The sequence below is a fragment of the Amblyomma maculatum genome, chromosome 4 (genome assembly GCF_055883805.1).
Source record: "Amblyomma maculatum isolate TAMU_Amacu chromosome 4, ASM5588380v1, whole genome shotgun sequence".
Classification (NCBI taxonomy): domain Eukaryota; kingdom Metazoa; phylum Arthropoda; class Arachnida; order Ixodida; family Ixodidae; genus Amblyomma; species Amblyomma maculatum.
Genome location: NC_139347.1, coordinates 33170881 through 33198516, shown reverse-complemented (window position 1 = coordinate 33198516; position 27636 = coordinate 33170881). Strand labels below are relative to the sequence as shown.

The 27636-nt window shown below is 48.5% G+C and overlaps 2 protein-coding genes across 4 annotated transcripts in view; one reads left to right on the top strand and one right to left on the bottom strand.

The window, feature by feature from the left end:
* LOC146190648 (uncharacterized) overlaps window positions 1–27636 on the top strand; it is a 273402-nt gene that overhangs the window by 128803 nt on the left and 116963 nt on the right. For all 3 annotated transcript variants that reach the window (XR_014706561.1, XM_084601026.1, XM_084601027.1), the window contains one exon: window positions 7022–7097. The gene's annotated coding sequence lies outside the window, so the exon portion shown is untranslated. The remainder of the gene's footprint in view (window positions 1–7021; window positions 7098–27636) is intronic.
* On the bottom strand, window positions 4095–26327 carry LOC146190649 (uncharacterized). The gene is made up of 3 exons (XM_084601028.1): window positions 26131–26327; window positions 11058–11233; window positions 4095–4948 (listed from the first exon to the last, which is right to left on the bottom strand). Exons 1-3 carry the CDS (start codon window positions 26281–26283, stop codon window positions 4858–4860), a joined length of 420 nt encoding a protein of 139 aa, XP_084457154.1. The 5' UTR covers window positions 26284–26327; the 3' UTR covers window positions 4095–4857.

The following is a 27636-nucleotide window of genomic DNA, read 5'->3' as shown; positions in this document are numbered from 1 at the left end:
TCCATTTTATTGCTTTGTTACCTGTGTTGCGCATGATTGTGTAATATTAGATGTACACCATTCCAAATATAAGGTGTAAGCGCGCGTAGGTAGGTGATTGAGGGTTAGGTATACACATGCGTACGTCTGAGTAGCAGAACCTGCCTAGACAGATGAAGTGAACTCAACACCTTGAATATCTAATCGAGAAGTTTTATTTTGTAAGTGAGCATTTCAGCATTTAATGATACAGTCAGCGGTGAGATGGAATGGGGCCTGGCAGAGGATTCCTCGGTTCTATACGGTTGAAACGCTTGTTCAGAAATTAAAAACGCATTTTCTTTAGTCTTGATTTTGTACTTTTTTGCCGTTGTTTATGCTTCGACATCTTAATCGCAGCAGTTTTGAACGTTTATGATGGAAACAAAACGACAAAGAGTGTGGACCCCTTTACTCTCGTCTCCGAAGAGCGGTGAAGAACTAGCACACATGCGCTTAGGTGGCAATGAATTCTATTGTAGCACACCGCAGAATCATTATTTGTAGTTCCAAAGGGGCTGTGGAACCAGATGACATATACACTTTATGTGGGAACACGAAGGGACCCAAGCTGTGGCCGTTACAACAACAACAACAAAAAAAAAAAAAAAAACGAAAAAAAAAATGGAAGCGAGAGATTCGTGCTTATTGCTAGCGACGCCTTAGTCGATATAGTAGAAAGGCTCGTTGATCATGTAAACTAATATCTTAAGTATATTCCCGAAGGCCTACAATTTGGATACTTTTTTAAAAGATCGCCAAAGCGTTCATTTTTAATATCGTTCTCTTCTGTCAGCTGCAAGACGTAACATCGTTTTTGTTTGCTTATAAACAGGTGTTTGAACCTGTGTCGTTTATAAGCGAGGATCAGGTCTTGCGATTCAATGAACTCAGTGCTGAGAGGGAACAGAAATGAAGTGAGTGCCTGCTACAATATTCCCGCGTGAACTTTTCATCTGTATATACGCACGTGCATCCAAACAAAACCTGGCCTTCGGTCTTTTAATGTCACCTCAACTCAGTGCGGCCTGCTTGTGTTCGCACGAAATGCATTATGTTTCATTCGCGACCTTTCTAACACGACTATGTTGCGATGTTTCGGAGCAAACAGCCGGCTGCCAAAGTCGCTTTCCCTGTCTTCAACAGAGTGTTTACTCCAGCTGCATCTTGCAACTTCACCCAATGTGGCGCGCGCTTTCTTCACCTCCGTGTTCCCATAGGAATAAAAGCGCTTCCTTACTCTCATATTCCCTCGTCTATTGACGTCCTCTCAAGCTCGAATACTCCCTTTCTCTCCATCTTTGTGCTGTCCACAGTGTATGCGGAATAGAGTATGGCGCAAGGCTCGGTAAAAGCAGCCAGCAGCGGCGAAGTGGAGGAGTCCGTCCATGCCGCGTCGCTCTCATTGGCACAGACCCCTACTCCTCGCATCCTACGGGCGTTATACCTGCCGCTTTGATCCGATGGGAGCCACCGGTCTTCATTCCGTCTCCCTTGGGAACACACGAGATGAGGGAGGACGATGACGTGGGGGAGGGCCACTATCATCGCTATTGCATGGTATAGCCTCGCCGCTACCGCCTGGGTCCGAGGCAGTAGGCGCTCGCGACTCTGTCAACTCAATAAGCGGCGACGCGTTGCGATCGAGATGGATGAAGTTTCCCTTCCTCCCCTCCTCTCGTGTGCCCGGTCCGTTTGCAGAGCCGAGGCAGAAAATTTTTCGATGAGTACCGCTCAGGATGCCGGCGATGAGTTGCTTGCGATGGAGACTCGGGGTCTGGCAGAGCCGCGCCTTCCCTGAGGCTCTGTGCGTTTGTGTGCTCGCTCTCAGGATCGTGGCAGCGTTTTTATTTTCTTTTTTTTTCTTCTTTTTGCTTTTTCGCTGGTTCTTTCGTTGATCTTGAGCAATTGTATATAAATCCGAGCTCCTTTTTAGTGCGTGTACGTTGGGCGTGTGTTCCTCTTTGATTGGTGCGCTGCAGTGTACTTTGAAAAGAGATCCGTAACACGAGTGTCTGTCTGCCGTGATTCGATAGGAGACGAGCTCCCCGTCGAACCCGGAGATCGGGAGCAGAGAGAAAGGATCGACATCGTTCCATCAATATATATATTTTTTTCAGGCGCGCTTTCGTGGATGAAGGCCGGCGAAAGCGCTCCCGTTCTGCCCCCGAAATCTGCTCTCAGTTCCTCCATCGCTTTCCTCTATACCTCCACTTCGGTCATTTTTTATTTTCCATTTCGGAGCAGTTACCAACGACTCCAAAAGTCGCCGCTTTCCTCTATTATTTCTCTCTGTCTTTCGGTTTAAACTGTCCGCAGCAAGAGCTCCGCTGCACTGAAGATAAATTCAAAGATAATGACCCTGCTCTGGCGTGGGGCCGTAGCACTTATTGCGTATAGGTCACTTGCTCCAAATGTAATAAGTTCCGCTTGATTTCTTTCTACAAGGTATTCTTACTTCACAGGCATCACCAGTAGAGCTGGAGAGCACCGTATACCACCGCTTTCGTTGGGCCGTTCCTTTTTTTATTTTTTTATTTTTTTTTTCGTTTATAATTGCATTTCAAAGCGAAAGCGACAACGGCCCCGATCTACAGAAAGTCCGGCGTCAGCGTTTGGAACGAAAAGTCACGTACATTTCCTCTGCAAGGTGGCAGCTTGCAGGTGACGTGGCCAGGCGCTGATTGGTCGGCGGCTTCTGTGACATCATGAGAACGCATAACATGGCCGAGTTCGCTGCCAACTCGGTATCTCCTTCAATGTGGGAGGTTGAGATGGGATTCGAATCCTAGACCATTGGATAAGCGGGCAGAGTGATAGAAGGGAGCCAGCTGGCGTGATTATGTATAAACTTGATAGCGGGATGCGGCCTGGTTAAGTAAGGCTAGAATCTTGACCACGCAGATAAGTTCGTAAGGCTTGGTTAAACGGGCCGGATTTCACGTTTCTGCAGAGCAGTCTTTCGCGTAATGTGGTAGTTTACTACTGTACGCTAATAAGTATGTTCAAGATAATAGAGGCACAAATCTAATTAATGGGGAGCCGCAGATGGCAACCAGCCTAAATTTCCCCCAAATTTTCGTTTTTCTTCTTGTACTGCTGTAATGGGAAGCTGTACGTGCTGTGCAAACAGCCTGTCGTGTAGTAACGGAAATTCACGTTTGCTATAAAGTTGTGACAGATATAACTGCCTATTCTAAGATATTTAAAAAAATTTAAAGAGCACTGGAGAATCTGCATTGGAGTAATGCAAAAACACGGATGCTGCTGTTGGTTGCTTCTAGTTGCTTAATTCACTACTTGTTTACCCATTTTAGTCTTTGGTACTTTCAAATTGCGCGCCAATCCCATCCTATGTCCTTTTTCGGCTCTATTTCCAGTTGCGTGACGTCACATCCTCTACGTCACATTAATTCACTTCATATTTACAAGTTCAAGTTCAATATAACTTTATTGCCGTCAATGTAGCGGCCCCTCCGCTCCCTCATAAGACCCTAGGGGGCCTCCAAGGGAGAGGGAGCCCCGCAGGGGGACGTCTTTCGCAAAGCGTCCCGTGCCAGACGGATAACTCGAGCTTGCTGCTCCTGAGCCGGGCTCACGTTTTAGTCTTTGGTACTTTCAAACTGCGCGCCAATCCCTTCCTATCGCCTTCTTCGACTCTACTTCCGGTTGCGTGACGTCAAATCCTTGACGTCACATCCACTACGACCCCCGTTTCTCTCTTTCCGCTCTCACTCCCACCTTCTTCTCTTCCCTTACAGCGCGCAGTTCAGGTATTTCGGCCGGGCCAGACAAACGACAAATATATTCATATTGTAATCGAGATCCTCGACGTAGCACTGCACTCGGCGAATGCGCTTTCTGACGACGCTTTTCATTATGTTTTGTGCTACTTGTCGCTGAAGTCGCCGCACCCGCGACACCTCAGCGGTGGCGTCAGCTCACTATTCTGATTTTAAAATTTGGGGCCGGAAGTGATTCATTCGTTGCTGTGGGGTTCACGCAAGCAAATTAGAGCACCCATACGGCCAGCTCCTCCGCAAAAACTTGATTCATCCAGAGTTGGGTGGGAATCAAATCAGATCAAATCAAGTCAAACGAGAGCGTGAGCAATAAACAACCGACGTGTAGTCTAAAACTATAAAGACGCACAGCTGTTTGTTTTGACAGTAGCGCAATCGTTTATTGACGAACGGATTGGGTTACATGAGAAAGCCAACAACAGGAAACGCAAGGTCTCCATGGCGCGTGCTGTTGAAGAGCGTCTGCGGCTCCATTTTGACGTCTTCTAAGGGGGGATACGGGATGTAAATCCATAATTTGCGTTTTCTTTGTACCCAGGATAAGAGCTTCTAATCAAAGAACACCGTAAGAGGATCAACAAAATACCAGGTGGCAAATTTTGACGAGAGCCACGGCATCGTACGCGGGCCCGCAGGGCTCCAAACGTCAGGCGCGCGATATCCGACAGAAATCCCCAACCCCGAGCCTCTTTCCCCACACACACGCGCCAGCAGTACACGTAGAGTTTCACCGGTGGATTGTAAAAAGCAAAAGAATAATACGACACGCAAAGAAACAAGATCACAGAAAAACTTCACAAAAAAGGAAAAAAACGTCGAGACGATCGCGGATTTGAGTTCAGGGGGCTCGCGTTCTAATGGAGCCCAAGACATCCCGTCGTCCGACCGGGTGGTGCAAGCCGGCTCGACACGGTGTTCCCTATTAAGCTCCGCAGTCCTGGGCCGTGGAGCCGCCGAGGGCTGTGCGAAGAGAGACACGGCGTCTGCCCCGGTTGAGCCCTGCGGCTACACCCAATGAAAAGTGGTTGATGCATCTTTAATGCCGCGCGCTGCCGCCTGATCCCGCTGCCGCCGCTGCTCCACGTGGTTCAGGGGCTGCTCGCTCCGGCGCCGGCGCAAAGCGCAGGCTGTTGAGAGCAGCGAAAAACGGAACAAAAGTTAAAAATACAGAAGAATATGGATGCATATTGAAAGTAAGCGAAGAAAAGAACGACGCGACACCCTCTCGCTGCTGAAGCAGCTGACTTTAAGGCGAGTCGCGGTTTTTGCTCGAGTCTGAGGAGCTTGCGTGGACACTGTTCATATTGGAAGAAAAAAAAAAAAAAAGAACACGTGAACTGTGAGTAGCTGAATACACAGAAATGAGATGACAGTAAGGGAAGACATTTAGACGTACAAGGTAACGCGAGAGATCTCGCATCGCATGTAAGACTTGGATGCGATGTGCTATATTTTCGGCGTAGCTTATGACTTCTGAAGAGAGCCTAGAAGTCGAGTAACATAAAAATAGTCAGCTTTAAAGCCGGTGGCCAATAAATTGAAAAATGCGATAACCTATGCGAGTGCACCCAGACTGCTGGTGCTCGAAAAAAATTGCATAAGTTAGCTGTATAACGGTAGTATAGACAAAATAAAAATAAAAATTATATAATAAACGACTGCTTTCTTTTTTTTTTCCCCCACTTTAAAGGGGTGCTTTTCTCCCCTTTTTTCCTCTCTACATGAAAGTCGAGCCTTTTTTTTTTTTTCTTTCGCCCCGCCGGGGTCGCCCGACTACTGTGCCGGAGTTCCCGGGTTGGAACCCGACCACGGCGGCTGCGTTTCGATTGAGGCGAAGCAAAGTTGCGTCCGTGTGCTGTGCGATGTCAGCGCACGTTAAAGATCCCCAGAGTGTCGGAATTACTCCGTGGCCCTCCACTACAGCTACTTTTTCTCCCTTTCTACTTTCACTCCCACCTTCCTGCCCTCCCTTACGGCGCGGTTCAGGTGTCCACAGAGCAAGTGTGACAGATACCGCTCCTTTCCCTTCCTGTGAACCAATTATTATTATCATATATTTTTCTTTTTTGGTATTTTTAGCGTTTCACTGGCGATCCTGCATCCTTTCAGCAGAGTTAAGTGCAAATCACACTAAATTTAAAAGCGATCAAAAAGCGAGCGCAGCGGGAATTAAACATAGCAATCTTCGTTAACTCCATGTCTGCATTGCGTACGACACGTAATGTTGCCTCATCATTCTTCGCCAGAGTTGCAGAGTTCGTGACAGGCTTTAACACGAAAAAGCTGGATGAAGTCGAAGTTACCGGAAATTATTTGTTGTTTGTGCGGCAGCGGCCCTCTAAGCTGATTACGTAATATCGCTCGCACTCCGCGCGATGACACGTGAGCACAAACTTTCGAGGGAGGCTGGGCGGCAAACAGGCAACTTTCTGGCCCAAACGCTGACAGGTTTTGAAGGGACAGAGGACGAAACCCTCGCCCTGACACGAGCTTCTCCCCCCTAATTAGCTTAAAGGGGTGACGCTTCGCTGTGAGGTTATTTATATCGCAGACTGCATTAACAAGACGAAAGCAGGCGCTCCCCAGCTTTTATTATTTTTTTTCTCCGGTCTGATCTGAAAGCTAGTGAACACGGCCTCGCATAATGAGGCTTCTTCATCAACTATGATTGGCACAAAAAAATAAATAAAAATAAAACGCAAGATAATTTTGCACGTATGAAAACGCGTAGGGTAAAACGAGTGATGGAGACGGGCTATTGCATGAAGCAGATAGATTTGGTCCTACAACGCGCGCTAGTGTCGGAGATGCCGACCTTCCCACTTTAAAGGGATGCTTTTCTCTCCTTTTTTTCTTGCTATATGATAGTCGAGCTCTTTCCCTGCAATAAAAAAAAAATCACCTTTGCTAATGCAACATCTGTACACTAACTAAAAGAAATAATATGTTTATAGAGTTATGCGTGTACGTACCTGTCGTAATCCCTTTCTTTTCCAACTCTGTTATCCCCTCTCCTTGCTTTGAACTGCAGATGCTATTGTTTCGCTGTTTGTAATTAATTAAAAGGTGGTGGGCAATCGAACGTTAGTTCGAAACCCGCGATTGTATTCATTCATTACAGGATGATATCACCATTTATTTTTACTGTTTTGAAGTGGGCTGCGTGTAATCTTGACTGCATCTCCCCTTTTCTATTTCAGGGTTCACGACGCCTTCCCCGCGAGGAACCCGGTTTGTCTTCAGTTAAAGACTGACTCCTTGCGACGGCGGCACAAGGTGATTGTTCTGAGAGGAGAAACAGAGTGAAAGTGCCGGCTCATTCAACGGGTGCTTATTGAATGCTCTGAAATAACTCTTTTTATTCTTATCCTAACGGTATCTTTATCTTCTTGTGAGGACATGCCACCAATGAGGACTCCCTAATGCCTCTCTTCTAGGACAGTCTCTGACCGGCGCAATGCCGTTAAAGAGGTTCGTTTATGACGGATAAATTTTCTGTTGCACTGGCTTGAAGAATATTCCGCGTATGTTTGAACTGTTAACGCCGAAATTATTTTGGAATTTTTGCTTGTCTATAGCATTTGATTTACACTTAACTGGGCTACATGTGTCCGCTAATTCCACTCTGCGTACGCAGTCGTGCACTGAAGTTCACGAAATGGCAACCGAAGCGGGAGCATTTAGGATACGCGGCATACTGCAAGCGTACTTGTCATTTACACGAGCGCGAGTAATTTTACTACTGTGAGAATGGGAGAGCGGTTCCAGAGAATTCTGAAATGTTGCCCATATACGTATATCTGTTACAAACAGACAGACAAACAAACAAACGACCGACTAGGTTTGAAAAAAGAACCAGTGACGCGGTGCAAATAGTTCCATTGCTTAAAATTGATGCTTCTCTTCCTAGGGCGATCCAAAGTAGTAGCTCAACGCGCACGTTCACGTTGCCGTGGTTCTGTTCTGCGGACCCCTTTGCTGCAACAGCAACACTGGCTATACACGCAGAAACAAAATATATAGAACACAGAAGAGGTGTGGACTAAGTGAGTGGTTCAAAGTGGCCGACCAGACGCCACGAAACCGTGACCGCCACAAGCGTACCAGCCTCAGTGCTTCCTGTCCGACCGGCCCGCGACTTGTGGGAGTTATTTATTGAACGGTGCAAAGAGACTTGGCCCAGAAGTCGCGGCCCGAACGACGGCTGTTACAAGGGAAAGTTGCGCGCGACTATTCTGCCATGTTGGCTATTTATTTTTTATTCTTTTTTTCTACCCTTTTCGGCGTGTGGTAGGAACCGCACCAACGGTTTTCTTCTCAACGCCTTTTTCTTTCATATTTCATGTACATTTTCTTTTTATCTTTGACGACGGAGAAGAAACCGTCCGTGTCTCTTGTGCGACCGGTGTTGCTCGCATTTGGGGGGGGGGGGGGGGGGGGGGGGGGGGGGGGGTTCTTTCCTATAGAATGGGTCCCCTTTGTACAGCCGCGTATGGCGGTCTAGCTGGTATAGACACAAGCTTGCACGGTCTGTGTTCCCGGCGTGCTTCCACGGTGTGGATCTCCGGGGGCTGGGTGCTTCTTACAGGAGCCCTTTACGACTTCGCTATCTCGGCCGCTCTTCAGCAAAGAAGCAACAGCTGGTGGAAGTTGCTTTTCTTCCCCTTATTTTTCTACAGGACGCGCTTAAGCCTTTCTTCTCCTTCCGTTCCTTTACAGGAGCTTCCTTTTAGCGCCACAGATAACCTTTCTTTAACGACTACACACGCGCACTGTCGCGCATACCTTCTGCTACTTCATCCTTTCTTTTTCTTTTCTTATTTTTTCTCGCGACACCATACGTAGTGCTGGTCAGAGCTCTTACCGGTCGGGGGTTGCATTATCGGCTGCTCTATATGCTTCTCGCACCGAGAAGGACTCGAGCTCGTTCGTAGCCCAGGAAAAAAAGAAGGGAGAGCGAGAAAGAGTAGAAGACACGTAGAAGCAGCGGCTTCGGCCAGGGCTAGCGAACACCGGGGCCAGGCACGTAAACCTTTACGCGCACACGCGGCCCCCGGGTTGCCGCACTTTCCGAACGCCGAAATTCGCTGGCCACGGCGACGCTGCCTCCGCCACTCGGTGTCCGCGCGCTGCTTGTTTTCCGAAAGGCCCAAGATGGTGCGCGCACCTCGAAAGCGTACAAGCGCCGGTCGCACAAACGAGTGAAACGACGTACACGCAGGCTTGAAAGTACAGAAACGCAAATGCGAAGAAGGTATTTCTGCTGCAGAGAAACCCGCTACCACACGGTGCCGCTAATGCTAGAAAGGAAAGGAAGAGCGCCACATATTTCCTTTTCTTTCTTTCTTTCTTTCTTTCTTTCTTTCTTTCTTTCTTTCTTTCTTTCTTTCTTTCTTTCTTTCTTTCTTTCTTTCTTTCCTTCTTTCTTTCCTTCTTTCTTTCTTTCTTTCTTTCTTTCTTTCTTTCTTTCTTTCTTTCTTTCTTTCTTTCTTTCTTTCTTTCTTTCTTTCTTATTATATCTTATTATATTTGGCTTGTTCTCGGATAAAACACACATTTTGTTTCTACAAGTAAGGACAACCAAGAAACGGCGCAGTTATATAAAAAAGCTTTTCTTGTCACGTTAACTTCCGGGCGCCGCGCGCCGGGCTTCAAGCGCCGACGTGTGCGTTTTTCGGTTCTTGTATTGTCGGTGCTTTCTCCTCCGTGTGCCTGGCTCGTGCAGGTCAGTGTCCATGTGTATTTCTTTCTTCTTTTTCGTACGTGCGTGCGTGCGTGCGTGCGTGCGTGCGTGCGTGCGTGCGTGCGTGTTTACAGTGTTCATGTAGGTTCGCTTTGTTTTCAGCCTGCCTCACCTTGCCTCCAGCAATCAGCGTCAACTCGGCTGGTGATCGTGTTTGACGTAGCCGTCGGCACTTCCCGCGTTGCTGCTGTTGTTTACGAAAAGGGAAAATATGCGGACCGAACACACGTGAGAAAAATCATGACGATATAAAAGTTGGAAGCAACTTTCTGCCATAGTAAAATAGCTGATAATTTTACTTAAACACCGGTGGATACGAGGATTGACTGAAAAATATTTATTGCCCAGCAGAGAAAGATTGGGGGAAATGCTTTCCTGGTACGCTCGGGCACATACGCACAGGCAATGTCGGCACTGTGTCTTTTCGCGAATGATTCCTTCTATATAGAACTGGGAGGAACATTACAACGCTGCATGGTTAGCGCTTCTGACCCACTCCTCTAAGCGCAACTTAAGCCCGTCGTATAATTTAGGATGGTAGGCTATAGACGACAAGTATATTTCAATGTATTCCCAGGAAAACTTTCGCCAAGCCCGTACGCATCACATAATCGATTTGATTTCACCTCTTCATTCCCCAAGAGAATCTATTGTTATGCAGTTGTACAACTGCGGCGTAAACCTTGAGCGCGGACGGCTGGGATCTTTAGGGAGAAGTGGCTGTACACATCGTTTAAGATGTTCTTAATAGATATATGTCAACCGTCTCTTCGTAGGGAGCACAGTTTAAGGTTTATGATAGGAAGAAGTCCTCGACAACTGCCCATTTTGTTAGAGGCTAAACCAAATTTATACCTGGCGTAGAACTCCTAACGATTGTAGTTACATATTACAAAGCGTAAAAAACTACTGTAAACCGATTATGTATTTCTGGGCTAAAAAGAAAACTTTTTGTCACTTCATGTATGCCGCTCAAAACTCAGCATGCATGCATTTAGTAGCCGCTGCACACACAAAAAAAAAAAAAAATGCTTTCAATGCAATTCTAACGTGAGCGCATACGGACAAGCACTACGTATGTACGCACGCACGCGCACGCATGGAAAGAGACCTCTCAATAGTTCGCGCGCCGCTTATGCTGTCTTTTTCTTTCTTTTTAAGTGCTAGGCGTTTCGCGCTGTCAAGAAACGAAATCATGCTGCAAAAATTTGCAGCTCTTTGTGCGGTGCGAAGGAAGTATTGGCGTAGAGGGAATAGATTTCATTCTCGTATCAGTGCAGGACTGTCCGGTCGTTTCCTGACCAGCTCCGCGAGTTTTATGTTGATTCGAGAGTGTTTACTGGCATGTGCTGACGCTCGTCTCGATGCCGGAAGCTCTTCGGATGCAGTCCAGATGTCAGCGCGATGCCCCCTCTCTGGACGGATACGGATGGGGCGAAGAAGTTCCTCGATTTGCGGAGGCATTCGGGTTTGTGCCCCGGATGGTCACTTACCCCGATGGTTCAAAGCGTCGCTGCACACCGGCGCCAAGGTTCTCTGGAGGGTTCCCCAAATGTGGAACATAAGAAGGGGACGATGGCAGTGAATGCTCCTTTTTCCCCTTCCCACCAGAACTTCGTTGTTCGCTCTTTTTGAAGTTTCGTATCTTTTGCTTCGGTTCCTGCAAATTCTGCCAACAATGGCAAAAAAAAAAAAAAGTCATTTAAAAATGAAGCACAGTTTTGAAAAATTGGGCAAAAGGGACGGACACGTAAGGGCTTGACGAAGGACCTTGCTCTGCATCACATCACGTGCAGTGTGTAGATGAGTTGCATGCCAGTATCTTTTTTTTCAATAAACCTCAAATAGTACTGTAATCATTTTAGAACGTGAGAGATAATTAAGTACAAAGAAGAAGAAAGAAACAAAGCACCGATGGTGGCAACTGTTACGACCAAGCATCCGCAATTGCGCGCTCTATTGTTCGCCTGTGGGCATGGATAAGTTTTGTGAATATGTGGTGATGGTCCAATGGCTCTAAGTGAGCCTGTTTCCAGGAATCCTGTTTTGTAAGCATGTTTTGCTTTGTGGACAACCTGCAAATGCCAAATTGACCCTGTCAAGAGAACGTCTGGAAAAACACAAAGAAACGTCCCCCTGCGGGAAATAGCAGGAAGTGCTTTCTTTCTTTTGTCCACCCTTCCAGTCGAGAAGTGCTATCCTCCAGTGATGAATGCCTCCTATCCAAAGGAGACGACAGAGTGACATGTCCGCTGACGTGCAGGACAAGAAAGGAGCATGACTCATACGGCCATTAAGTGATTTCCCGGGAATGCAGGAAAGATTTGCAATTGTCGAAAAGGGACCATGTTGGGAGCCCTATGCGGCGCCACGTGCACTCGGGTTTCTGAGAAGTAAAACCCCTTGTCAGAACCAGCTTGTGGTTTCTTTGCTGAAGAATAGAAATGTACCTCCTCTCCTCGCCGTTCCCAAGCTTTTCCCGCCAACAAGTGATCACGCCCAACGAATGAATGCCGGACCAGTCAGTGCTTCAGACCATCAGTGCAGTGAAGTGTTCGATTGGATGCCGATACCTGAGGGGCGTGCCCTGGATTTGGTTGGTCAGCATCTTCAGAGAGGGGCTGGACATAGGGGGTTTTTAAGGACGCTGCAGAGCACGAAATGTCGCTCTGAGCCCTGGGTAAACGGCTCATCCAGATGCTTCTCGCTATGAACTTTTAACGCTTGCCATTTTGCTGATGTACCCTTCTTTTTCGTGTAAATATTGTAAATAAGTTGTCTCAAAGTGCCATTAAACCTGCTTGTACATATTTCACCAACTTCGGAGATTCAGTCCTACTTCAACCCCGAGCACTCTGCACGCTACCAAGTGAAGGCCGGGTCGACGTAGCCCCAGCGTCACGACAACTGGTGGCAGCGGTGGGATCTGAATCTACAAGCCCCAACACTGGTGACCAGCGTTGGGATCTGAATCTACAAGCCACAACATCTGGTGATTGGAGGTGGATCTGAAGCTACAAGCCACAACATCTGGTGATCGGAGGTGGCATCTCAAGCAACAAGCAGGCGCAACAATCGGCCAACAAGAGGGCAGCTCGGAACATCGATCGCATGTGTGGGTGAGTGCTTGGCTTTTCTTCTGATGTGGACCAGGTTCTAGAACAGGGTTAGATTTTAAGAACTGGTAAAAAGTGTTGAAACGCCTTTAGGTTTGGTAGTTTGCACTGTTGTTTTGGAAGTAGCCGACACTCGGAGCGATCATGGACCTACAAAAGCTGCAGAAACCGGAACTGTTGCTATTGTGTGAGGAATTGGGAATTAATACAAGTGGTTTGGCACGAAAACCCTTGATTATAAAGGCAATCACTGATCTGGGAACCGATGATGAGGAGCTCAGTGAAGCATGGAACCTCATCGGGCAAAAAAAGGAACAGCTCAGACAGCAGAAAGAGGAAAGGGAGCGCGAACGTCAGAGGGAAAAAGAGGAAAGGGAGCGCGAACGTCAGAGGGAAAAAGAGGAAAGAGAGCGTGAACTTGAGAGGGAAAAAGAGGAAAGGGAGCACGAACGTGAGAAGCTTGAAAGAGAAGCAAAAAAGCTGGACCAAGAAATTGAGCTCCGGAAATTAGAACTAGAGTTGAGCAAGAGGTCGGGCGATTGTCCCCAGCTAGCGGTACCTCGTCTCAACAAGGAGGCAGATTTCAAGATGTCAAAGTACATGCAGCCATATGTGATATCAGGGGATATCGGTCTGTATCTGGCTAACTTTGAGCGAACCTGCGAAAAACTGTCCTTCCAGCGAGACACTTGGTCTCAGAGATTATTGACGGTTCTGCCCAGCGAGGCAGCGGAGGTTGTCGCGCGGCTAAGCAAGGAGGACGCGGACAACTACGAGAAGGTCAAAGCTTGCCTTCTGAGAAAGTATAGGCTTAGCGCCGAGGCGTTCAGACAACGTTTTCGGAACGCTACTAAGTCCAGGGACGAGAGTTACCCTGAATTCCTGTACAATTTAAGAGTAAATTTGGGCGAGTGGCTAAAGAGCACAGATTCCTACAGTGATAGGGACGCTGTAGTCGAGCGAATTCTTTTGGAGCAGTTTTATAACTGCCTCCCAGAAAAAGAAAGAAATTGGTTACAGGACAGAGGCGAAATTAAGTCGGCAACTGAAGCTGCCGAACTTATTGAGGAGTATGCTTCGCGCCGACAATTCAGCAACCCAGCAGTGGATAGGCCCCGCAATCCCAAGTTCAGTGTGAAAAACCGTCAGGAAAGGCACTTTGCTAGAGTTGGAAACGAAGAAATGAAGGTTTCTTCAGGCAAATTCCCTAGAAAGGACGGCAGTGAGAAAAGTGGGGAAGTGACCAACGTGCAGAACACAAAGAATAAGCTTGAGGCTAGGAAGCCGCTCACATGCTTTAGGTGTAATGAGCAGGGTCACATTGCCGTCAACTGCCGGAAAGAAAAGATTGCTTTCTCGTATGTCAGGGACTGCGATGAAAATATGCAGCTTTTAGAACCCTACCTGCATGACCTAGTAGTCAACGGGAAGCCTTGCAAGGTACTGCGCGATTCGGCCGCAACGATGGATGTTGTCCATCCGGCGTATGTATCGCCTTCCGACTATACAGGACAGTGTGCATGGATCCGACAGGTAGTTGAGGAACAGAGTGTGTGCTTGCCGATCGCGAACGTGGTCATCGAGGGCCCTTTCGGCGAATTAACAACCGAGGCTGCCGTTTCAGGAAAGCTTCCTAAGTGCTATCCGTATTTGTTCTCCAACAAATCGGACATGCTACTGCGAAAGAGGGGCATCCTGTTCGGAGACAGAGTTGTGCAAGCCTTAACACGTTCAAGGGCGCGAGAACTAGCTACACTGCTCATACCAGAAAATTCCACAGCGGAAGAAACGGCAGTTAAAACAGTGGTCGATGTGGAAGATAGCAGGTCAGAAAACTCTGAGAGCGAGGCATCTCAGATATGTCAACTTGAAAGTGAGCTTGATGAGACGCGGAATGAGGACGTTCTTGAGAGTAACCTCTTGCCGCCAGTGTCTAGTAATCTCACGAGACTTTTAAGTGGAACCCGAGAGGACTTAGCTATAGAGCAAGCCAATGATCCCAAGATACAGGAGATAAGGGAGCGCCACCGCGCCACTAAGACAGCAAACAATATTTCTTTCGAGATGAGAAAGGGAGTGCTGTATCGCTTATTCAAGGATAAGCGCGGAGTAGAGCGGGACCAATTAGTTGTTCCCCAAAAGTACCGCGGAGACTTACTGCGACTTTCCCATGGCAGCTCGTGGTCATGTCACCTTGGAATAAAGAAAACAAAGCAGAGGCTGTTGCAAGAATACTATTGGCCTGGATGTTTTAAGGACACGGAAAATTTTGTACGGTCATGCGACACGTGCCAGCGGGTTGGAAAGGCGCAAGATAAGTGGAAAGCGCCGATGGTGTTAGTACCAATCATTACCGAGCCGTTTCACCGGTTAGTAATAGATGTAGTTGGGCCACTTCCTGTGACAGAGTCAGGGTACCGTTATATCCTCACTATGTTATGCCCAGCCACAAAGTTTCCAGAGGCTGTTCCGCTGCGCGAGGTGACGTCCGAGAGTGTAGTGGATTCGCTGCTGTCAGTGTTTGCACGAGTTGGATTCCCTTCCGAGGTCCAAAGTGATCAGGGTAGCGTTTTCACGAGTGTCCTCACCACCTCATTTCTCGAGCGATGCGGCATTAAGGTAGTGCATAGCTCGATCCATCATCCGCAGAGCAACAGCGTAGAAAGATGGCACTCTGTTCTCAAACGAGTCCTGAGGGGACTGTGCTATGAAAACAAGCGCGAATGGGATGCCTGCCTGCCTGCAGCGCTTTTCGCTTTGCGGTCAGTGCCGCACGAATCCACTGGATTTAGCCCAGCCGAGTTGGTGTACGGAAGGTCACTGCGCTCACCTTTGCGAATGGTGCGCGAAGCCTGGGAGGGGCGCGGAGAAGACCCAACAGTAGTAGAATTCATTCTGAACCTCTTGAATCGCTTACATAACACTAAGGAACTCGTTGAGGCCAGCATGAAGTCAGCCCAGGCTCGTTCCAAGGTGTACTATGATAAGACAGCCCGTCAAAGGACATTTTGTATCGGGGACCAGGTGATGTTGCTGAGAAGTTCAAGGCAGAATAAGCTCGAAGTACAGTGGGAAGGACCGGCTGAAGTCGTTGCAAAGCTTTCTGACACTAACTACGCAGTGAAAATTCCCGGTAGGCGTAAAGAAGTGCGCATTTATCATTGCAATCTTATGAAGCCTTATGTGCAGAGGGAAGCCGTGGTAAATCTAACGTTAAACCTTCCCGAGGAGATGGGGGACAACTTGATTTGCCTCAGCGGAAAAGGAAGCAACGCTCAGGAGCTTCTCAAAAAGACGGAGCAGAGAGGAGAACTAAAGAAATCCCAGCTGTCCGATCTGGGCGAGATAATAACAGAGTTTGAGGCCTGCTTCGTGGACAGGCCAGGCAGAACTGATTTGACTGAGCACGATATTGAGCTGACTTCAGACGTGCCAGTGCGATCAAGGTGCTACCGATTTTCTCCAAGGCAAAGAGAAATTCTGGATAGGGAAGTAACTCGCATGCTGGAATTGGGAGTAATAAAACCTTCGGAAAGCGATTATGCTTCGCCTATGATCTTAGTAGAAGCTCCAGGTAAAGACCCTAGGCCTGTGGTAGACTACCGAAAGCTAAATTCTCTCACCAGGGATCAAGTGTATCCTATTCCGAATATTGAGGAGAGAGTAGAACAGGTCAGTAGAGCGGCATATGTGACTACGCTAGACCTTACTCGAGGATATTGGCAAGTACCGCTCACTGAACGCGCCAGCAGATACGCGGCTTTCGTCACTCCGACGGGCGGCTACCAGCCAACAATGATGAGTTTCGGGCTCAAAAATGCTCCATTTTGTTTTTCACGACTCATGGATAGGGTTTTAAAGGGGTGTGAAACATTCGCGGTGCCTTATTTATACGACATTGCGGTTTTTTCCGACTCATGGGCGGACCATATGGTACATCTAAGAGCCGTACTGAGCCTTTTGCGTCAAGCTGGACTAACCGTAAAGGCCGAGAAATGTTGCCTGGCAAGGGCGACCGTGGACTACTTGGGTCACAATGTAGGTCAAGGTTTCAGGTAACCCAGCGAGATTAAGATTTCTGCGGTAGCAGACTACCCGCGGCCGAGCACGAAGACGGAAATTCGAGCATTCCTAGGTCTGACGGGATACTACAATCACTACATCCCTAACTATTCATCTTTGGCTAGCCCTCTGACCGACGCTCTCCGCAAGACAGAACCGACAAATGTAGTCTGGGACGAACAAAAGGAAGCCTCCTTCGTAAACCTGAAGGCTGTGCTGATTAGCCGTCCGGTATTGCGAGCTCCAGACTATGGCCGAGAATTCACGGTCCAGTGTGATGCCAGTGATCGAGGGTTAGGTGCTGTTCTCTGCCAGAGAGATGACGACGGTAATGAGCACCCCGTGCTCTACTTGAGCAGAAAACTGAGTTCTAGAGAGAGGGCTTATTGCGCGTCAGAGAAAGAATGCGCTTGCATTGTATGGGCCATTCAAAAATTGCAGTGCTATCTTGGAGGGGCCAAATTCACCGTAGAGACGGACCATTGTCCCCTGGCTTGGCTGCAAACTGCGACATCGAAGAACAGTCGCCTTCTTAGGTGGAGCTTGATTTTACAGCAGTACAATTTTGAAATAAGATACAAAAAGGGGAAGTTAAATGGGAATGCGGACGCGCTTAGCCGCTCTTTCTAAGCGGTCCGAGATGTTCCTCACCATGTATCCAAATTGATAATCAGTTTTTTTTTTTTTTTTTTTTTCGTGCGCTTGTATATGTGTGACTATGTAAAGCAGCACGTTTGGTTTTCTAGAAATACGTGGGTCCTGAACGTCTTGAGAGTGGGCTTTTCTCGAACAACAATGGCAGTTTTCTTTTGACCTGGTCTCTTCAGACGGGAGCCGAGTGCTTGCTTCGACATGTGGTTGAGTTTCAGACAGCTCGAGCAATTTGGCCTACAACAATCAAGACAACGCGACAAGCAACAGCGAGCTTCAAGCGTTCACGTGCAGACCATTAAGTCGTCTCTTCATGCAGCAGCTGGGACTGCTGCCCTCCGAGACTCTTCTGGCGGGGGAGGAGGCTGTTACGACCAAGCATCCGCAATTGCGCGCTCTATTGTTCGCCTGTGGGCATGGATAAGTTTTGTGAATATGTGGTGATGGTCCAATGGCTCTAAGTGAGCCTGTTTCCAGGAATCCTGTTTTGTAAGCATGTTTTGCTTTGTGGACAACCTGCAAATGCCAAATTGACCCTGTCAAGAGAACGTCTGGAAAAACACAAAGAAACGTCCCCCTGCGGGAAATAGCAGGAAGTGCTTTCTTTCTTTTGTCCACCCTTCCAGTCGAGAAGTGCTATCCTCCAGTGATGAATGCCTCCTATCCAAAGGAGACGACAGAGTGACATGTCCGCTGACGTGCAGGACAAGAAAGGAGCATGACTCATACGGCCATTAAGTGATTTCCCGGGAATGCAGGAAAGATTTGCAATTGTCGAAAAGGGACCATGTTGGGAGCCCTATGCGGCGCCACGTGCACTCGGGTTTCTGAGAAGTAAAACCCCTTGTCAGAACCAGCTTGTGGTTTCTTTGCTGAAGAATAGAAATGTACCTCCTCTCCTCGCCGTTCCCAAGCTTTTCCCGCCAACAAGTGATCACGCCCAACGAATGAATGCCGGACCAGTCAGTGCTTCAGACCATCAGTGCAGTGAAGTGTTCGATTGGATGCCGATACCTGAGGGGCGTGCCCTGGATTTGGTTGGTCAGCATCTTCAGAGAGGGGCTGGACATAGGGGGTTTTTAAGGACGCTGCAGAGCACGAAATGTCGCTCTGAGCCCTGGGTAAACGGCTCATCCAGATGCTTCTCGCTATGAACTTTTAACGCTTGCCATTTTGCTGATGTACCCTTCTTTTTCGTGTAAATATTGTAAATAAGTTGTCTCAAAGTGCCATTAAACCTGCTTGTACATATTTCACCAACTTCGGAGATTCAGTCCTACTTCAACCCCGAGCACTCTGCACGCTACCAAGTGAAGGCCGGGTCGACGTAGCCCCAGCGTCACGACACAACCGAACCCATGACCTCCGAATGTTGAGTCTGGTGCTCTTACCAACTGAGCTACATCCACGGCTGTCCAACCTTCTGAAGCTTTTTTGGGTATAATGTTTTCTGTAACCGAACAATGGGCATGTTCACCAGCGCCACGCCATCTTCATCCATAGCGGTGGACGTGGAAACATCCTGTGCTACCACGAGTGTCACGCTTAGCGTGATACAGGGAGGGCGGAAACTAATTGAGAACCCTCTTGCGCCAAATATGTCTTCAAGGCTGCCAGAACCGAGACCCCCACAAACCATTAAGCAGAAAAATTGAAGGGGATATGAAGAGCATGTGTGTGTGTGTGTGTGTGTGTGTGTGTGTGTGTGTGTGTGTGTGTGTGTGTGTGTGTGTGTGTGTGTGTGTGTGTGTGTGTGTGTGTGTGTGTGTGTGTGTGTGTGTGTGCGTGTGTGTGTGCGTGCGTGCGTGCGTGCGTGCGTGTGTGTGTGTGTGTGTGTGTGTGTGTGTGTGTGTGTGTGTGTGTGTGTGTGTGTGTGTGTGTGTGTGTGTGTTTGAGAGAGAGAGAGAGAACCCGCTTCTGCGCTCACCCGGAATTGAGAACCAGAAAAATAATACAAAAATGCATAGTTTTTACAAGGCGCACCTGCATCACCACGCAGAGTTTAGCTTCGCTCTCAATTTTGCGAATTAGGAATGATTAAAACATATGTGTATTCGGTTCAAATCAAGCTTCGGCAGGGAAACGTTTCATACGTGCGTTGTCAGCATTGACACCCTCAATCTTAGCGGGCGTACATACGTCCATAGTAAATAGTTTGTCGACAAGGATCTGTGCACGACGTTTGCTGTCATCATAGGAAATTTTGATGCTATGGTGCCTTGCTAATTATGCAGACTGCTCTTCGCATTTAGATTCAGCTCTCTTCGGAAGCCCAGAGCACGCTGATAGTACGCGTCCAGGCTGTCACTTCTGACGTAACCGCTACTGAACTTTACGCATTTTTGGCAGCACGTTTATGCCACTACTGCACACTGTAACACATGTAGCGACATGTTTAGCTCAGTCAACACAGAATACGTAGTACAAAGGTCCATTATTGTCGTCCGACTTCTTCGTTAGGAAGGACGCGTGTCGGTGCTTTTGTTCCCCAGTTAGCTAAGCTTTTCCCTGCAGTACTGCTTGGTTCGTGCATTTCAAGCTTTCTGCGGCAAAAAAGAATAGAGCCATGAAAAACAAACAAACGGGGTTGGTGAATTCTCATCTCTTCGCACACTATGCCCATTGCACACGGAACTTGCAGCAACGTCATTAACCTGTTCGCCTAAGCGCGTAATAGAACGTACCGCGCTGGACGGTTGCTGGACCCTGTCTGCAGGAGGCTGCTTCCGATTGTTCCTTATCTTGCTTTCTTTATCCCGCGTAGGTTGCTTGCCCTCTTCTGCGGGTACTTCTAGGAGAAAAACCATGGCTGCCGACCAACGACCAAAGATGGCGTGTAGCACCGTGGCGTGTAGCGAGCGCACGCACGCTTCCACGAGCACAAAGCAAAACAATGCAGGTCAGAAGGCGCAGAAGATGGCCTGATCAGACGGGCCCCGACTGCCATTAGCGAGTGAAGCCGACCGGTACGAAAGGATTGCGAAGAAGGGAAGTCGGTAGGGCGCCATTAGGAGGACGGCTCTGTCGCCAGCGTAGGATTACCCCTCGCTTAAGCTCGTCCCAAATGGCATAGTTATAAGAAGTCTCCTCGACCTTTGTCGTTCGATCGGCCAATGACTGGAAACATTGGCGCACCCTTTCGGTCGGAAATATTAGAAAAGCAGGTACAACTACAAGAAGAGTGGCCATAGGTGACGGCTTGCATGAGGTGAAGTACCTGCATCCCGTCGAGCACGCTTCTGAGATGGCGTTCATTTGAAGAGTGGGAGTTGGTCCGCTCGTCATGTAAGCTAACTTGAATTCGATGTACAGATGAAGCCGAAGCGCAGGGTGGGCGGCTCTACACACATGGCTGTTGGCAGCTACACTGTTGCAAATAGGCTCTAGTACGGTTTTCACTGAATCTGCAGAAAGTTTCCATTACTTATTCTCGACACTGAAGAAGTGACAACGATGGAGCGATGTGGAAGGCCTGGTCGTGTTTTTTGTCCACGCTCACACAGGACGTAATTTGAATAGCCAACTCACAGGTTATCGTTCTTCAGTCTGCGACCTTGCTTCGTTAGCGAGGCTTTGAAGTTCTCCATTGTCGATGTAGTGTAACTACGAAAGCTGGCGTTCATATTAATATCCTTGACATGGCGCTTTCGGGATGCAACCTCCGCGTCGTCGACGCGGATGTTTCTACCTGGGTTTCTGTCAGTGTTATATACCTGCTTGGGCCATGGACAGGGTCTGATCTTCGTGGGGTATTTCATTTGTTCGGGCAACGAGTTGCTTGCTCGCTGGTCCTAGGCAAGGTACGCGGAAGCCCAGCCTAACAACAGGATCCCGACATACCAGAGAACAAATGGCGGCCATGCGTGTGCCTTGACCGCCCAAGAACGACGAGGCAAAGAAGGATGAAGAAAAATACAGGCGCATACAAGGATGCACACGAACGGGGAATCCTCCTATTAGTGAGGGCCGGCTGGAAGGATTCGCAGAACGGGAGCAGGGCCTGTCATTAGTACCGGACTTCTATGTCCCGTGTTACGAAGGGGCAGGATGAAGCCAACCTACCCCCAGGGGCTCTGGCGTGCCTGGTTTTATTTTTGTGCTTTCCCCCGCAAAGAACATCGAGTATAACTAAGGTACCGCGTAGTCGCGAGAAAATCTTTACTGGGCGCAAAGCTGGTCATTTGTTCCGGCACCCACTGAGCTTCAGATCGATCCTTCAAGGACGATGATCAACAAGAAAAAAAAAAAAAAAAAAAAAAAGAAATAAGCCCAATGCGGCTGGAATGTTAAAGAAGTTAATCAAGGGCATTGACAACTCCAGAACATTCTTGTCTTTTTGAAGCGAAAATTTCACAACTTTAGGTAGAGCCTGTCTTCACGTGAGCTTCAATTTGGCCGTTATTTGACCTTCGAAAAGCAAGAGAACAAACTGTTTTTATGCGGTTTAGGTGTCCGAAGAAAAATGTGACAGATAATATGCCTTTCATTTCCTATAGACCGACACACAATTTTAGCGTACGACTGTTGCTATGCGGTGCAGGTGTCCACAGAAGAATGTGACAGATACGTCAGCCTGGGCTAGCCTTTAAACTTCAAAGAGCCACATGATAAAGTGCGGCTATAAATAAACTGTGCCGTCCTTTCTCCAAAACAACCGACCATTTGAAGTGTACCCTGTGGTCCAACTTGGTCTCGCACCACAAGGTCACGACCTTGACCTATGGGTGACCTTTGATCTTTAGGTGAGCTTTGACCTTTCAAACTTAGAGCTGAGGAGAGAGTGGAAGGAGGTGGAGCACGTGATTAATCCCGTGGGTGACGTCATGGCACGCCATCACGCGGTGCAAACAGCCATGACGCCAATCTATAGGTATAAGAACACACCGGACATCCTGAGTCAATGGCGCCGAACCAAGATCAGCTGCCCCAACTGCCCTGCTGACTCCGTTGACCTGCAGCACTTGGTCTGGACCTGTCCTGGCACGGCTGGCCTCCGCGCCCGCTATACATCTGCTCACCACATTCAGACTTGCGAAGACTGGACAGCCCCCAATACCAACGCCAAGCGCAAGCTTAGTGCCCTGCTAGACTTCATGTCGGAGTCTGGCGCCCTCAACCTCACCTAACCCACCCCCTTCCCCTCTAGGCCTCAGGTCATCCTCATGAATAAAGGTTTATGAATGAATGAATAAGAACGAGGAGTGACCGCGCCTCGACTCAGAGCCTGCGTTGAACAACAGTGGCGATGATGCTGCGCTTAGCGCGTCGTACCGCTGCCAGTTATAGATCGGACTACGAAAGAGTATCAAGCGTAACCATGCTGTGAAGTTTGTTTTTTTCACTGAAAGGGGGGGGGGTCATGTTTAACTGCGCTAAATCTCTGCTAGTTTTTTTAATCTGTTCGTTTGATTTCCTTTGCTGGTTACAGCTAGCAGTTGCTTTTACTTGAATACGACTATTTATATTTTATTCTAATTTGTTCAACCTGTCACGCTCTCGCTGTTCTGAGTTATCCCTTTCCGTTTGGTACATTTCTTTTTCCCGCCGCATTTCGAGAAAGTGCGGCGCTTGGAAATGGCTGTCATTCAACGCATCACCGAATCTTCCCTGGGCGAAGCATCAACAGAAAAAAAAAAAAAAGAAAAATAAGCCTTTTTATCACAAAAACACATCAAAATAAAAGCGAGAGGAAGCAGGCTTCATTGGAGCCTCACTATACTAAGTGCAAGCTTAGAGGCGAGCACTGAAACTGCACAAGAAGAAAAGAGAGAAAGAGAGAGAAGAAAGCGGGCACGCTGACCCAGAGACACACTGTCGTGCGCAGAACCCTTTTTTTGCGAGCGCCCGCTTGTTCACTGTTGCTGCTGCCTTATCGCTGCGCCACAGCGTAGAACGACGTCGCCATCACTCATCCGCCTGCGAGGGAGTTCACGGCGGCGGTGTCAGGCCTGCATACTTCCGGAGAGCGCGCTTTGGCTGTCGGCGCCTTCTTCCTCCAAGTTCTTTCTTCTGCCCTTTGCCGCGACCCTCGTTGTCCTTTCGGCATGCACCACCTCCTCTCTACTCTGTTGTCTTTTTTTTTTTTCTTTTTATAAGTGGAAAAGCTGGAACGTGACAAAAGAACAGCACCTGCGGTGCCGTTAATAAATATTTCGTAAGGAGTACAATGCGAAACTAACGTTAGAGTGAGGCACGTCTTTATGGGGGCTGCTAATTTTGTTTATTTTTTTTTGTTCCATCTTGCGGACGTTTTCCTCGTCGCCCATACACATTTATTCTCGACTGTTACGACTGTTTGCTGTGCGCTTCTTCCTGCTCGTGACTTAGGAACAAATCGGTCCGCGTTAAGTGCAAGTAAAAAGAATAAAAAGCACGAAAAGGTTTGAAGAAACGGAAACAAGTACTCTCGTCTTCTTTGGCTTGCCTTCGCTTTATTGACTGCTATATTCGCTTTTTGCAACATCATATATCTAGGTCATATAGCGGGCGGCGACATTTGCCATTCGATTTACGCATTTCACGTGCTTTGTAAAGATTAGATTTAGTCTCTGTTCGTGAAAGTATAGTAACATAATGACCGGAGAGAGGCTCTTTCGTGTGCGTGGAAGGGGGGGGGGGGGGGAGGCGTCATCGGATTGACACAAAGCCGGCGGGTCGGTTAATTCCGTGGTTGACGGGTGGGCCGAAAGCAACGAGCTCATGGGTTGGAGCAAGGTTACAGAAGGCCTGACATGGAAGTACACAAACGGTACACAACAAGGACGCATCGACATTTTATTTACATCAGATACCTTCCACGCGTATCAGCGTTGCCTCATCATTCACTGTCTCCCAGCTTCCGACGCGTGCTCAGCGCGATCGCTTATCCACACGCTGTCATCGCCACACTGTCCCCTTTAAAAGGCGTTCAAGATGGAGCATCACTTGGGCTAAGATTAAGGATTGATAGAACTGCGGTGATGGCTGCAACGCTTAGGGAGCTGAGGCACAGAACTTTACTTTCAGGTTTCTTTGGCTGAATAAGGAGAATACCTGCAGGGCACTCTCGTGACTGCTAGTCATCGCCACCGAACTCAAATTTGTTTCTTATCATGTCTACTCTATAGACATCTTACTGTGGGTAAGAACAGAAAGCTGGTTACGATTTTGCGCGCTTATAAACGCACATGACGTCATCGAGGTAAAGGAACATGCGTGGCCTCTAAAGCCCTAGTTCGTAATTTTGTCCGGAATAAATGCGTGATTTTTTTTTTTATCAATTTGTTTTAAACTACTGGGCGCAGAATGTGCAGCGAACGTCTTGCGCGTCCGAGAGAAACGTGTGTGACATTCTTTGGGTTCGAAAGTCTGTAGAAGCGATAGGTACCTAACAAACGGCTCCTGCTGATGGTCGTCACAACGCTCCGGCCGGCAACTCGAGGCGCACTCTCCAAACAAAACGCGCCGGAGATAGCAGTGGGCGTGAGCACCCCCTTAAATCGACTTCGATTCCAGACAACATACCAGACTGTTGCGAACGCGCTTCCTCTCGCCTTGCAAGCCGAGTTTACGGCTCCTGACCCGTCGACTGCAAACAGAAGGGCTGAAGAAGCGAGAGCTTTCTCTTTGTTCCGGATGAGCGATGCCAACCACGCACGAGTTTTGAATGCCGGCGCGGTTCCATCGAACGCCTGGAGGGCGCAGCGTCTTTGTACTGCACTTGATGAGTGCAGATTTTCGCTTGCGTGGGTGCTGTGGCCGACAAGGTCTCGGGCAGCGACCTCGACCGGAAATGCGGCCTTCTCCTCCGGTTGTGCCCGCTCGTGATGAAGACCTCAAGTACTCCTTAAGTTCTGATTTGTTTAGGCGACAGTGAAATATTCGTTTCATTAAGAAAGGCTCGCTAGAGACGTTTGAACAGGCATCACACTGGGCGTGTTTTCTTTGGCACTCCGCTTTATCAACGTTGTATATTTTTCATTGTGGGGCTCAGGCGCCCACTTCGATGTCGCCGACGTCACTGTGCTGCGCCAGGGTCGCGGGTTTGATTATCTGCAGCAGCGGTTACATTTTAATGTGGGTAAAGCGCTGAATTGCTTTGTGTACAGGGATTTCGTTCATGTTAAAGAACCCAGGCGAGTCGAAAATAATTCGGGGGCTTCTGCTATACACCATACCTGTCAGTTTCCAATTTTGCTTTGCTGTGTTGCGCTCCGTGTTAATTATTGTCGGTCCTGAGAACTTGATCAGACGAAAAAAGAAGAGGAAAATATTTGGAGTTTCCATTTTGCTTTTCACAAACCTGACTTTTCTGCGTTTTATGCGTGTTTTTTCTAGCAGGGGGGCACAATGTGTGGGACACTCTAGCTATTACTGCGCCGCGCGTAGAGAGTGCGACTATATTACTTTACACAAAGCTAAACTGAAGCTGTGAAGTAACATTCAAGCATTGCTGACATGTCAGCGATATTCGGTAGGTATTGCGCAGCTCCTCCTCAGCTATATGTTAAGTTATCTGGTCACACTTTCTAGCCACATGTGAAACCTTTGGTATATAAAAGGCTAAAATGTGGCGGGTGCCACCTCCATTTGCGCCAATGTGCCCTCGTGCTCGACATTCCATTCTCCGATCGCTTTTATTTCCATCAGCAGCATTTTCTTTTGTTATGCTGTAGCGCGACACCAAAAGGAAAAGAGTGATTCTAAACTCGGGCGACTCCATTGCTAAAGAAAAGGCCATAGCTCTCAGGTCTCATACCTCGCAGTCAGTGTCACACGCCCTTGGTGGAAGGACGCCAAGAATAGGTCGTTGGAGGCCGTCTTCTCCGTCCCCAGCGCTGTTGTTACGACGGCAGCTGGAGGCCGACGCCCCTTTTGCGGCGCTGCACAGAGTGCTCGTAAAAGGGTGCATATCTCATTAGGCGGCGCTGAGACGAGCGTAAGCCAGCGCGTCCCTCCCACGTGTCAACAGGACGCCGGAGGCGCCGCTGCGTTGATCCGCACCACGCCGTCTTCGCGGCGGCGGCGGCGCGCTGACTGCCGAGACTTTCACGCGTTTAACACTGACACGTCATTCGTTTGCGTCAGCCCGTCGCGTTAGCAGCAGCCCGCCAAAGGGCGGGAAAGGAAAGGAATTAAGAAAGTAGCTCTGCGGAAATACCAGTGAGCTGAGATCAAGAAGGCAAGAACATGAGTTGCCTTGCGCCCCCGCCATCTAAGAATACCTAAAAATATCGCGCCAACCATCCTCCAAGTAGCGGCACTTGGCATGAAGAGCCAATCCAATCTCGCAACTCCGAGGCAAGGCTCCTCGCCACTCCGCAATATATGGGGAGAGCGTGAAAAAGAAAAAGACGCGACGGAGGTAAGAAGGCGGAGTGGGAGGCATTTGGGGGAGGGGGGGGCTGAGGGTCTGGGGCTGCTGGTGGTTGTGCGGGCTCGCAAAAGAATTTGTACAGGTTGTTACTTTCCTCGTCTTTAGCGTTTTGTCCCAGGAGCTGCACCGACGTGCTTGCGACCAGCGCGCCGCCCGCGGAGAACCAAGTTGCTCTGTAGGTAACCTCGTTTGCTGCTGCCTCGAAGGACCTCAGCCTCCTGTCTTCTATCTGTCTTAAGACTGCCTGTGGCATTTCCCGCGAACGAGCGACTTCAATCTTTCCCCATACACGCTTCCTTAGGTCCCCTGGATGGGAAGGAGGGAGCAGCAGTAGTCGATGGGGTAGGGGATGCGGAGGGGTTAGCGTCAGGGAAAGCGTGCGTTCAGTTGGAAGCCAGAGGCGAGCGATCACTTTTCGTGCCGCGTCAAAAAAAGTACAACTAGAACGCACAAATACACGCACTATCTTTGATAAAACACCTTGCCAGACGCTCATGAGCAAAAAGAGGGAAAAGGGATCAGAATGAGGGAAGAGATTGGCAGACTGTGCAATACATTTGACGCAGGAACTCAGGAGACGTGTGCTGGGCGGCTAAGAAGTTTTCATTCCTCCCGACGCTTTATCGTAAATAAACAATGCGCCCAGGAGCCCCGCTCCTATCGACGCAGATTTGCTTTGAAGAATGCAGGAAGCGTGCAAGGAGGCTGTCTCTCCTTTCTGTCCCTACCTCCTTAGCTCCCGTTTTTCCCAATATCCCAAACTCCCTTGGCGGCTCATATAAAGGAGCATTTTCAGTATCAAGCTGCATGAAAGTGTCGGCGTGTGTGTGAATGTGTATAGCCATAGATGATTTTATACAATCAGTTTCCCCTTTTTCTTTTTCTTCC

Excerpts from the sequence above, each read along its gene's own strand:
- LOC146190649 (XM_084601028.1), bottom strand. The coding sequence starts at position 26,283 with ATGCACCCTTTTACGAGCACTCTGTGCAGCGCCGCAAAAGGGGCGTCG. Across the intron at positions 11,234-26,130 it reads CGTGTGACACTGACTGCGAG|AATTTGCAGGAACCGAAGCA; the intron begins GTATGAGACCTG and ends CATTGTTGGCAG. Across the intron at positions 4,949-11,057 it reads CGACGCTTTGAACCATCGGG|CCTGCGCTTTGCGCCGGCGC; the intron begins GTAAGTGACCAT and ends TGCTCTCAACAG.